Genomic DNA, 12,500 nt, shown 5'->3' on the forward strand with positions numbered 1-12,500 from the left:
ACAACCTCGTTCCTTCAGGGGATGTGGGAGGGGGGAGGGATGTTGCTAGGTGCTAGGGTGTGGGACTCCCAGCGTAAAGGTACCGGGTTCGATGGCCTCATGTACCTACCTGTATGCACCGTGTTAGCTCAGCCCTAGCTGCACCTCACTGACCCGTGTCTGTCACTTCCTGTGAGTGGCGTTGGCTGAAGGAGGCTCCTAAGATGAACAGAGAGATGGTGTGATCCAGATGCCTCGGACACCAGCCTTCCGAGTTGCAATTGTGACGTCATTTCCGGTCTCGGAGCACTTATAGCGTTCCCGTTCGATTTTGTGATTGTGTCATGAAATTGTCAAGACGGTGTTTATTGTTGGCTACATTAGCCTCTTTAGCAAACGAGCTCGAAAACAAACAACACAACTTTGCATTGTATTGCACGCACAGCAAGGCCGTGCAATACATAAATTGGTGACCGGAATAAAGTAGCAATGTAATCAAGTGTGTAAGAGCATAAAATCGACATTAAAAATGACCAACACGGTACAAATACAAAGAAAATAAATCTCTTCACGGGCGCAGCCATTTTTGTTGAGAGCGTCATCACTGCTCTCGGTCCACTCTCAGAATTCCGAGAGATGAAGAGAAAAAAAGGGGGGTGTCTCCGAGAAATGCCGCAAGAAAGCTGGGGGATTTCCCAACTTCCGACTCGGAAGGCTGGCGTCCGAGGAATCTAGAACGCACCGTGAATGCTAACCCAGAGGCCTTCCCGTTGGTCAGATCCTGGCGAACTTCACGTCGGTGCACCTGTCCCACGTGGAGCTGAGGCACATGGGTCAGCAGGCGGTGAGGGGCAGCTACCCGCTGCACTTCCACCTGTGTGGCGACGTGGACCAGCGGGGGGGCTACCGGCAGCCCACCGCCGTGGACGGCCTGTCCATCCACCACTCCTTCTCCCGCTGCGTCAGCATCCACGCCACCAACGGCCTGCTGGTCAGTCGGAGTGTGTGTGTGTGTGTGTGTGTGTGTGTGTGGGGGTGTGTGTGTCTCTGTCTGTCTGTCTGTCTGTCTGTCTGTCTGTCTGTCTGTCTGTCTGTCTGTCTGTCTGTCTGTCTGTCTGTCTGTCTGTCTGTCTGTCTGTCTGTCTGTCTGTCTGTCTGTCTGTCTGTCTGTCTGTCTGTCTGTCTGTCTGTCTGTCTGTCTGTCGTTGTTTCCAACTGGTTTATAGCACAGCCGCTACAGTTTCTGGATCAAACAAATACAGCTGTAGAGGACCGTAATAATAATTTGAACAAAAACATATAGAGCTCTGGATGAAGCATAATTAATTCTATAATACCGTAATAATATAGTCAATCTCAGCTATCATGAGTGTGCCCCTTCCTGACACTAAACTGGGACTGGTAGACTTTTGCCCTTCAGGGTTTTTAGAAATCTTTCTCGCCTTGTGACAGGAGGAAACTGACCTTAATATTTGATAGCATTGTTTGACTCTCTAAATCTTTAAATTTTTCTGAAATTGTGAGAGTTGTTTTTAAATATGATGAGCAAACATATCCTTCATCTCACTCTACATGTGTGCTTGCTGTGTATCGTCGTATTCAGAACTCATGCATTCAAACCAAAACCAAGCCCGTTAGAGGCTAGTTCATCTTAATCTTGAGGAGTCCCGTGTAGTTTTATTTCATTAAATCGTTAAGTATTTAATGTGGATTTTTGAGCCATAAACTATTGCAGGGCCGTTCACCTCCAGCCTGAATGTGCCTTAAATAGATCCGTTCCGCTTCTGGTTGCAAAGAAATGTCAAGTGATGGCAGCGACCATAAACGGAAAAACCAAACGCTTCCCAGCATCTGTTTGTAAACCAACGGTCGACGTCACAGAAGCTGGGTCCAACATTTTACAGTAGTCGATTTAAAGATCCCCAAAGGTGTCACCAAACATTTAATGTGCTTTTTAAAAGTAGGATGTTTGAAAAATAAATGCATGTCTGTATAGTTTGTTCAATCTTTATTCTAATAATAAATTAGACTTTTAGTTTTTAAAATATTTTTTATCCATTAGTACATTCCTCCTCCACCTCCTTCTCCTTCCTCTCTCCCCCCCCCCCCCCCCCCCCCCCCCCCCCCCGGTTGTCTCATGGTCTCTCCCCTCTGTCTCCCCCCCCTGTGGTCTCATGGTCTCTCCCCTCTGTCTCCCCCCCCCCTGGTTGTCTCCCGGTCTCTCCCCCCTCCGGTGGTCTCAGGGTCTCTCCCCTCTGACTCCCCCCCCCCTCCGGTGGTCTCATGGTCTCTCCCCTCTGTCTTCCCCCCCTTGTGGTCTCATGGTCTCTCCCCTCTGTCTCTCCCCCCTGTGGTCTCATGGTCTCTCCCCTCTGTCTCCCCCCCCCCCGGTTGTCTCCCAGTCTCCCCCCCCCCCGGTGGTCTCATGGTTTCTCCCCTCTGACTCCCCCCCCCCCCCCCCCCCGGTGGTCTCATGGTCTCTCCCCTCTGTCCCCCCCCCCCCTCCGGTGGTCTCATGGTCCCTCCCCTCTGTCTCCCGGTCTCTCCCCCTCCGGTGGTCTCATGGTCTCTCCCCTCTGCCCCCCCCCCCCCCAGGTCAGGGACACGGTGGGCTACGACACCCTGGGCCACTGCTTCTTCCTGGAGGACGGCATCGAGCAGCGCAACACGCTGTTCCACAACCTGGGGCTGCTGACGCGGCCGGGCACCCTACTGCCCACCGACCGCAACGACACCCTCTGCACCGCCATCAGGGACCGGGTGCACCCGGGGTACACGCCCTCGCCCAGCACCGAGTGCAAGTAGGTGGACCTCAGCATCACATCACATGAAGAGGATCAATGTCACAATGTACCGTATTTCCCGCACTATAACGCGCACCGGATTATAAGGCGCACCTTCAATGAATGACCTACTTTAGAACTTTTTTCATAAATAGGGCGCACCGGGTTATAAGGCGCATAGCATAGAAGATACTGCAGTCAAACGTTTGACTGGGGATGCGTTATGCATCCACTAGATGGAGAGACGGTAGACGGTAGTTCGTCTGCGGATGGAGAGTTTACGTCTTTTCATAAAACGAAAGCACCAAGAAGGACCGCCTCGAAATTCATCGATGTTCATTTCCCGTGCTAGCGCTGTTGCCTTCATTCGAATAGTGACTGTAGAGACACTTCTACTTGCTGCTCTCTGTTCAACAACCCACTGTTCGAGTTTGTCCTCTAACTGTGGCCATCTTGCTTTGTTCCCTCGGAAACTCTGTTTAGTTTTCTTTACTTGGCGCAGGTCATCTTCTTGCGTCCTCCACTTCCGTACCATTGATTCATTAATGTTGAATTCTCTCGCTGCTGCTCTATTCCCATGTTCTACTGCGTGACTGACAGCCTTGAGCTTGAACTCTGCGTCGTAAGCGTGTCTCTTGGAAGGTGCCATTTTGGAGTCTTTATACGTGACGTGGTGTGGGACTGTGAGTAAGCGCAGTAAAATGCTGTGTGCACTGACTACGATAGCCGTAATGCTGCAAGCGGTGTGGCTTTATCGTAGTCGTAGTGAAACATTTTATTATTATTATTAAATTGTTTTTATTGGTTTTTCATACTGAAACATTTTGACAGAGCGCCGTTTACAACCAGTATGGATCAACCAATTAACCAATTGATCCATATATAAGGCGCTCCGGATTATAAGGCGCACTGTCGTTTTTTGAGAAAATTACCGGCTTTTAAGTGCGCCTTATAGTGCGGAAAATACGGTACAACTTTTGCTTGTCATAAGATGAGAAGCAGTACTTTATTTTGCTTGTCTTAACTGCAAGGCGACCTCGAGTGTTTTTGAAAGGCGCCCTGAAATAAAATGTATTATTATTTAATATCATAATAATTATATAATGCAATTTAATGTGCATATCGTGAGTTGCTTTGGATGAAAGTGTTTGCTAAATGCCCTAAATGTAAATGTAATTAGAAAAATTAAGAATCCAACATAAAATATATACAGAACATGTTTCTATCTACACATTAAGAGCGTGTAAAGACACAATAAGAGCGTATACAGCCATTGATCTAGATTAAATGCAAAAAGGGCTGAATAGCACAATGGAGGAAGACCAGGCATGCATGGGGAGAGAGATAAGAGGCTGTGTGGGTAAACAACAGGGATAAATATGGTACAAGGTCAAGGTTCTTCCCTGGCCCTGGTGGATGGTTGTTTTACTGGGTGGAACAATGACTGTTATGCACATCGGCTTTTATGGCAATGCAGGCCGTCTAATAATTGAAAGGATTTACAGTGAGGATTTAATTAATTGGTGAATGTCTTGAGTAAATAAAGAACGTCCTATTATTGATCCACCAGTCGTTAAATATTATACAATTATTATAAAGTAATATTGTCTCAAACTGAGGTTAAGTTGAAACTTGTCAATACAACACAGCAAACCACAAATGCTAGCCACCAGTGCGAAAAAGGAACTCTTAACTTCATCACCAGAAATAGATTTCATTGAGCGGTCAAACAAGACAAGGCAGTCAAGCAGCATACCCGAAATGGCGCATTTAGCATTTCACGCTAGGTGAGAAATGAGCTGCTGCTGGAAATAGACTGACCATAATCCAGGGCAGTTTCAAGTTCTCTGGGGAGTTTGAGGTTTGAGAGAACTGCACTCGTAAAGGAAAACAAACAAAAAAGAAAGCTGTTAGGACAGGAGACATGTAGGACCACAGGAGATTTGAGTTGATACTGGGATAGTGACTTTATCTGAGAGGAGTTCTGCAGAAATTAGAGAGAGGATGTTGTTCATGCTGTGTGGCTCATAGGGTCTGGGGGGGGCGTCATTCGGTCACCAGGGGATATCTGAGGAATTCCTCAACACGTCAGACGCTAAAATGTAAAACACAAGACGGGCAACTCGGTGTGGAAGAGATACTGAAAGGACACACTGGCCAATGTTTGCCGTGTGTGGCCGAGATAGCAGTGGACAGGCTTATCCACACAAAAACAACCTCTCGTTCCCATGGGGGATCACTCTGTTTGTTTTACCCACCAAAAAAAATGCCTCTGTTTGAGTGAGGCTTAGAAATGTCCACTAGTGTGGGTGTGTCGGTGTGTCTGTCTTGATTTGTGTGCTCTGTGTGTATGCGTATCACTGATTGTGTTGTGTTTCAGGGCAGTCTCCACCTTCTGGATCGCCAACCCGAACAACAACCTGATCAGCAACGCTGCCGCCGGTTCTCAGGTAACTTCCCGTTCTTCAGATGGTCCTCTCTGTCAGGTTGAGTGTCACTGTTTACCCACCTGGGAGAACGTGGAACCGACCGCACGGCTCTGCTAACCAATAAAAGGGGACTTTGTGTTCCTTATCACACACTGATCCTGGACAATGTTTGTGTGGTATAAAGGAGAGCACTTGCGAACAAAAACCCTTCCCCAAAGATCCCCCCCCCCTCCGACTACTGCGAGGTGGTCTGTTTGGAAGTAACGTAAAATAACATTAATATAGTTTCCGATAAAATGAAAAGGCAACAAACCGCTGATCCGCTGAGACACACACTGTAGATTAAAGGGACAGTGGCAGGCTTAGTTCTTCCCTCTCCATCTCTGGGTCCGTCCACCTGGACCACAGACACACGGTCCAATCACAGAGACCTCATCAAACCGTGCTCAGCGGGGTTTAACCTCCGATCGGGACCCAGAACAAACGAGAGAGGCTCTAGAAGATATCCGCTCACTGTGGAGGGATAGATGTACTTTATTGGTGGCAACAACAACCACGATTCTATGAACCCTTGAAGCGGATGATTGCATTGTGACTTACAGGTTGTGTTTTCAGACACAGATAAGGGTTAGGGATCCTGTTGAAGAAGGCTTACAGGTATACTGTGGATGGTTCAGGGTTTTGAACTCGAAACCTTTTGGCGTGGGTTCGACCTGTTGGCCACCCACTCCCTAGCAAACCTCCACAAATCCTTGATATTGCCCCCCCCCATCGAGCTGTTCCTTAAGAGCTCTCCTTTAAGGCTTTGTCCTCCCTGTATTGGCCGTGAGCTCCCACTCGGAGCATCCGCAGTCCATTCTACCTAGGGTTTAACTCTACATCTATATTCACATTTACAGTTCCATTGAGGGCGTTTAGCAGATGCTTTTATCCAAAGCGTCTTACAACAAATACATTTGTCAGAAGAAAGAGAAACAACAATATATCGCTGTCGGTACAGTAAGGATGTTCATAGAACGAAGTGCCAAGCACTAACAATCACTGGGTTAACAATAGCTAGGATAAGATGCTACACACCTCAGTAAGAAAGGTGTGTTTCTTTTAGGGCTGGGCAAAAGATAAAGGTTTTAATCGCGATTAATCGCATATTTTGGTGAGTTAGCTTGCGATTAATCCCACTTTTAAAATTCTGTTTTAAATCCACTCCAATTGAAGTTAAATGAGATTATCAAATGGAATGACACATTATCATTCATACCAAATGTACTTAATAAGCAAAAACTAGACCAAGTGATCTTGAGGGAGTTTTATTGACTCACTCAGTGTGGGTAAAATATGAAACTTACAGGACACCACAGATTTGTTGCGGTAAGACACCTACTGCAAGTGTAATTGAATATAAAGTAAGTAGAACTAAAAAGGGTTAGAAAAATGATTTCTGATCTGTGGGCAAAAACCTTTCAAAAATCAAAGTAAAATAAAAGAAACGTGCGTCAACTTGTGTCAATCGCGTTAAAACAAGATTGCGTTAACGCGTAATTAACGCGTTAACGTGCCCGGCCCCACTCACCCTCTGTGTCCTCCAGGACGCCGGCATCTGGTTCGTGTTCCACAGCGCCTCCACGGGGGACTCCCGGGGCGTGGTGCCCGAGACCAAGGCCGAGCTCACCCCCCTGGGCATCTTCTACAACAACCGGGTCCACTCCAACTTCAAGGTACCGCCGCCCTAGTGGTCAGTGGCCGCCGCCCAGCCTTGCGCCGGGCCCGTCCTAAACACGCGTAGACCGGACCTAACCAGCAACTACACTGCCCCGCTCCATCAGAGCCTTGGGTACCTCGTCGAAGCTGTTTAAGGGGTCCTTGGTTTGGGGTTGTTTTCATCGAGAGCTGCTAGCTTTTGAGTGATAAACACAATACATTTTTGCAAAGGATATGGCACACTGTTGTGATGTGTCTCATCCTATTGCTTATAGAATAGCCTATGGATGGCTTTGGTTTAGGTGACGGTATCAAAATAGTAAAAATGAGTTAAAATTTAAAAAGCTAAAATGTATTACTACTTACTTACTTACTAACAATACGGCTCTGTGTGCGACATAATAACAGCTGGGCAGGTGAACTGTACCCTCTTTGTCTGCTCCGGCTGAAGGAGCCTCTTTCGGAGGGCCTGGTAGTCTGAGCCCCTGAGGCGGAACTTAAGTCATCCCCAGGACTGAGGCAACGGAGCACAGCTTTCCACAATCACTCCCACACATACTTTATCATTCATATGCATTCATATGCATTGGTGTGCAAGCAGCCCCAGCTGGTGGTTTTCCATCAAATGGTCAAAAGATCCGGACGCATATATATATATATATATATATATATATATATATATATATATATAAATAATAGATTTGAATGTAACACAGACGAGATGGGATTCTGGTCATTCATGAAATGTCAGCCCTTGCAGCGATGTGACAAAATATGAATGCTCTTATTTCTTTGGGAGCTCCGGGTTTAAATTTAGCCCCGGTCTATCGGGCCTGCTCTCTGGAGCACATAGTGGCACTCTTGTGTCTGAGTGGGTCAACAAAGAATCGTGTGTGTCTGTGTGTGTTTGCGTGCCTGTGCGCGCGCGACGGTGTGTGTCCGAGTGTGTCGGTGGGGAACCCCTGCCCGGACCGCATTTAACAGCGTCTCTTGTTGTTGTGTCTCCCCCCCCCCCAGGCTGGGCTGTTCATTGATAAAGGTGTGAAGACAACCAACGCCACGGCGAAGGACCCCAGGGAATACCGCTGTCTAGACAACAGTGCCAGGTGTGTGTGCATTCTGCAGGTATCTTCTTTACATCGCAGTGTTTGCAGCAGGCCTGAGCCATCCCAGTGTGTGCTAACCACTGTCCCTGCAATGTGATCCACTCCAATGTAATCGAAGCCATGTGCTAAATGCGGAGCGTTTTCCAGTCCGTGGTCAAACGGCACAGTGCAGCATACACCGCCAGGGTTGCCAGGTATGCGCGCTGCCTGCCTTGTTTACCCAAGACCGTAGCCTACACATTTTAGCAGGTTTTGTGGTCGTTGGCCATACACAGTGTGCATTAGGATGTGGTGTAAAGTAAGGTCAATATGGAGGTATATGCGGTCCCCTGGGTATTTGTTTGTGTTGCGCTCGGACCTCGTAGTACTATATGATAATTCAGCTGGTTTTGGCCGTCTGTGCCTGTCCACGTGCGTTGACATGGGCCACGTGACTGCCAGGAGAGATACATTACCATACGACTACTATTTTGGTTGAGGCTGGTTCTTATTGACAGAGAAAACAAGGCTTCACAGATAGAGTTTCCATTTCGCTCGCTACTCAAACACAGCCCCTTCCAGATGGAAAAAAAGGAAAAAAGATTACATCTCTGCCAGCCTGGCCGTGTATGTGTGGGAGTGTGTGTGTGTGTGTGTGTGTGTGTGTGTGTGTGTGTGTGTGTGTGTGTGTGTGTGTGTGTGTTTGAACGAGGAACACTATTACTGTGCCCAGTTTTCTCGAGTTTTGTGAAGAAGAATGCAGAAAGAAGCCAGACCAATTCACTAATGCGCATTAGTCTCAGACCCCAAAGACCCCTAACTTCCATGGGGTGTTATCAGAGGGCACAGACCAAAATGCATCCCGAAGCATTTGGATGAAACGACGACCAATCAGAGCAAACGAAAGGTGTGACACAGGAGCGGCAGCCATCTTGGTTGTTTATGTAAATGCCATTGGCCATTGGACGCTCCTCTGTACAGTCATCATATTAAACCCGCCCGTCTTAAATAAAGGGTTTTGATTGGCCCGACCCAAGCCAGGCCTGCTAGGAATCTGTCTCAGTGGAAGCAGGGCCAGAGCGAATAAAACATGAGCACACAGATTCATGTTGTTCCCAGCCAGTTATATAATAATAATGTGTAACATTTAGAAAGTGTGTTTGTGCGTTTGTGAATGTGTGTGTGTGTGTGCGTGTGTGTAAGTCTGTGTCTGTGTCTGTTTGTAAGTGAGTGTAAGTGTGTGTGTGTCTGTGTCTGTTTGTAAGTGAGTGTAAGTGTGTGTGTGTCTGTGTCTGTTTGTATCTGTGTGTGTGTATCTGTATGCGTGTGTGTGTGTGTGTGCGTGCGCGTGGCCCCACCTGACCAACGTGTTTCCTGTGTGTTCAGGTTCCGGCCGCATCAGCACGCCGACCCCAGCCGTCCGCGCGTGGCGGCGGTCATCGACACGCTCATCTCCTTCAAGAACAACGACCTGGGGGCCTGGATCCGGGGAGGGGACATCATCATCAGGAACTCGGGGTGAGAGCGCCGCCTCCACGGGCCCCGGACCCGACACCGGGGCCAGCCGCTGGGGACCAGTGTCACCAGCTGTATGGCTGCCATGGACCCACCAGGGGCCACTGGTGTTCACAGCTGCATGGTTGCCATGGATGGTTTACATTTTTTGGTGTTGCTCTTGATTTGCGTATTAAAACAACAACACTAAAGAAATCGTAAAACTGACCCAGTGGTCAGTGGTGGTTGTTTTGAGTCTGTTTTATTATTTAATGCTCATATTTCCTCTGTTGTTGACACAGGTTTGCAGACAACGGAGTGGGCCTGTCCTTTGCCAGGTGTGTGCGCTTCACCTCTTAATGTGTGTTTATTGAACCTTGGGGATTCACTGCGGCCTTGCCAACCAACTTCCAGGTGTTTGCCAAGAACCGGCTGTGATTGATAGATACTGGGCACACAGCAGAAGCCTTAGATTACCGTTAACCTCAAACCTCTCTCCTCTCTCTCTCTTTGTCATTGTCTCTCTCTCTCTTTGTCATTGTGTCTCTCTCTCTTTCTCATTCTCTCTCTCTTATCTCTCACTCTCACTCTCTCTCTCTCGCTCACTGTCTCTTTCTCTGTGTGTTGCTATATTGATTCTCTCCATCTGTCTGTCTGTCTGTCTTGCTCTCTTGTTTTCTCTCCCTCTATGTCTTTCATTTTTTGTCTCTCTCCCTCTGTCTCTCTCCCTCTCCCTCTGTCTTTCATTTTTTGTCTCTCTCTCCCTCTGTCTCTCTTCCTCTCCCTCTATGTCTTTCCTTTTTTATCTCTCTCTCTATCTCTGTCTCGCTCTTCCTGTCACCCCGTCTCTTCCTCTCGCCCCGCTCCTGTCTCTCTCTCTCTCCATCTGTCTCTCTCTTCCCGTCTCTAGTGCACCCTTCACCTCCAATATCTCCCACTAAATCAATCGGTCCGCGCTATAAATAATCCCTGGCCTGTCCTTGACTCTCGGGTCCCATCGATGTCTCCCTCCTCCCCTCGCTCTGTGCAGCGATGGCAGTTACCCTAAGGATGAGGGCTCCAGCCAGGAGGTGAGCCAGTCCCTGTTTGTGGGCGAGAGCCAGAACCGGGGAACCAACGGGGGTCAGAACAAGTACTGGGGCCTGGGCGGCTCCGATGGGAAGATGAGGACACTGCCCAGAAACAGGTGAGAGAGAACGCTTGAGGAAACAGCAATAAGTCTTTTTGATAACGCTTTTATTGTATATTGCTCAACAAGCAGGAGGTGGGATTCTTGTAAGATAACAAGCATGCATAAAAAGCCTTAAAAGATAGATTTAGCTAGTGAGAGTTGTTTGAGAGTTAGTGAGACTTATCTTCGATGCTGGCAGCGATGGCTTAGGAAGGAAAGAGTTTTACAAGTTTCTAAACTTAATATCCTCATATCATCAAAATTATGTTATGACTCAACCCACTTCCTGAAAATGTGGTTTCCAGAGAAAAACAAGTGAACCGTGTCATTTAACACCTAATATGACATCCTGTAGATGTGGTTGGCGTTCTGGAACAGGCGTTGTTTATTTCTTCTTGTACTTCGCAACGAGACCGCCTCAATTTTGGAAGCATAGGCGCATTGGATTGTTCGTTATTATGTTAGTAGCCATGTTTTTTTGGTCACTGTTAAGTAATTAACTCTGAAATAACTGGTAATTATGGGGAGACATTGCTGTGTTAGACAGTGTTTCTCATGCGAGACCTGGGGAAACGAAGTTTAAATTAGCATAGCCTTCGGGATTTTACATCGGTCCTGAGTCCTGTCAATATGGCGGAGTATCGCCAGCAAGAAAAATCCCATGATGCATTCTGCTACAAGCCCTATTTAAACACATGCTCTAGCCTGACTTGGCATGGCTGTCATGTAATGCAGTGCAACTTAGTGCGCTATGTGGTCAAAAAAGGTGTGAACTACATCCCCGCTGTCTGTGCTCACAGTGAGTCAGCCTCAGCTGGGCCTGTACGACCACAGACCCCAGGCAGAGGGCTTTGTTCCATTAATTCGAACATGCCCCAGGCGCTGGCTTGTCAGGCTGCAGCCCGGCCTTAATCAGACACGGTGGACCTTGCTCCGGCTCCCTGTCCTCCAAGGACCTCACTACCTTTCCGGGTTGCTGTCTTGTTCTCATTCTGTCTCGCTGAACGTGCCTTGGTGTTATAAAACACAGACACGACCGCACGCACACACATTCTTTCTCACACACACACACAAGCGGCGTGGCTAATGGCTCCGTTTCCAGAGCTAGTCTACGGTAGCATCGATTTGACCGCCGGCGGTTAAGGTAAAATATTTAGTGTTTTACCAGGGCCATGACCTTACCGCTCTCCGTGGCCGTCATTGTGGTTCAACGTGGTTAAGACATGATTGGCCTTTTCTGTTAAACACATGTAAACACAACCAGGAGAACCTGCTAACCAAATTAGGGTCTGACCCCAGGAGCGACCGCTTGACCCCTTCGAGTCACATCGCGGTTAGCGTCTAATGAGATCTCCTTCTGTTGGGAGAGGCTGCCATAAATGGTAAATGGATTGCACTTATCCATAGCGCTTTGACAATATTGCCTTCATTCACCCATTCATGCACACGTTCACACACCGACGGTGGCGTCAACCCCGCGGGGCGACAACCAGCGCGTCGGGAGCAGTCCGGCCGAGGTGTCTCGCTCAGGGACACCACCTAGCTAGGAGGAGCCGGGGATCGAACTAGCAACCTTGCGGTTACCGGCCAACCCGCTCTACCTCCTGAGTTACCAACGCCCCTCTGTCATCACAATGATCGGAAGGCACTCACTTTCCCTACTAGACGGCGAGCGCCAGCGGCAGCTCTCCTAAACGACGACGAAACCGCTTTTTCGTCCATTGATCGTTTTCGAGGCACAAAGGACCGCAGTGTGACGCCGCCACCTGTGGTTCAGACGGCGACGTGACACAGCGGTTTGAGCGGGGTCGGTGAACACTCTGTCACCGCGGGGCCCCGCGGTGACAGAGTGTTCACCGAC

General features: G+C 48.3%; 1 protein-coding gene across 2 annotated transcripts in view; it reads left to right on the plus strand.

Annotated features, from left to right (window-relative positions):
- The window catches only part of cemip2 (cell migration inducing hyaluronidase 2), a 37,215-nt gene that overhangs the window by 14,953 nt on the left and 9,762 nt on the right, over positions 1 to 12,500 (plus strand). For both annotated transcript variants that reach the window (XM_079750620.1, XM_079750621.1), the window contains exons 8-15: positions 758 to 970; positions 2,575 to 2,780; positions 5,143 to 5,212; positions 6,778 to 6,906; positions 7,907 to 7,995; positions 9,361 to 9,492; positions 9,771 to 9,806; positions 10,499 to 10,654. In XM_079750620.1, coding sequence (XP_079606746.1) covers positions 758 to 970; positions 2,575 to 2,780; positions 5,143 to 5,212; positions 6,778 to 6,906; positions 7,907 to 7,995; positions 9,361 to 9,492; positions 9,771 to 9,806; positions 10,499 to 10,654 — 1,031 coding nt within the window. The remainder of the gene's footprint in view (positions 1 to 757; positions 971 to 2,574; positions 2,781 to 5,142; positions 5,213 to 6,777; positions 6,907 to 7,906; positions 7,996 to 9,360; positions 9,493 to 9,770; positions 9,807 to 10,498; positions 10,655 to 12,500) is intronic.

This window comes from Pollachius pollachius (genome assembly GCF_949987615.1).
Source record: "Pollachius pollachius genome assembly, chromosome: 1".
NCBI lineage: Eukaryota > Metazoa > Chordata > Actinopteri > Gadiformes > Gadidae > Pollachius > Pollachius pollachius.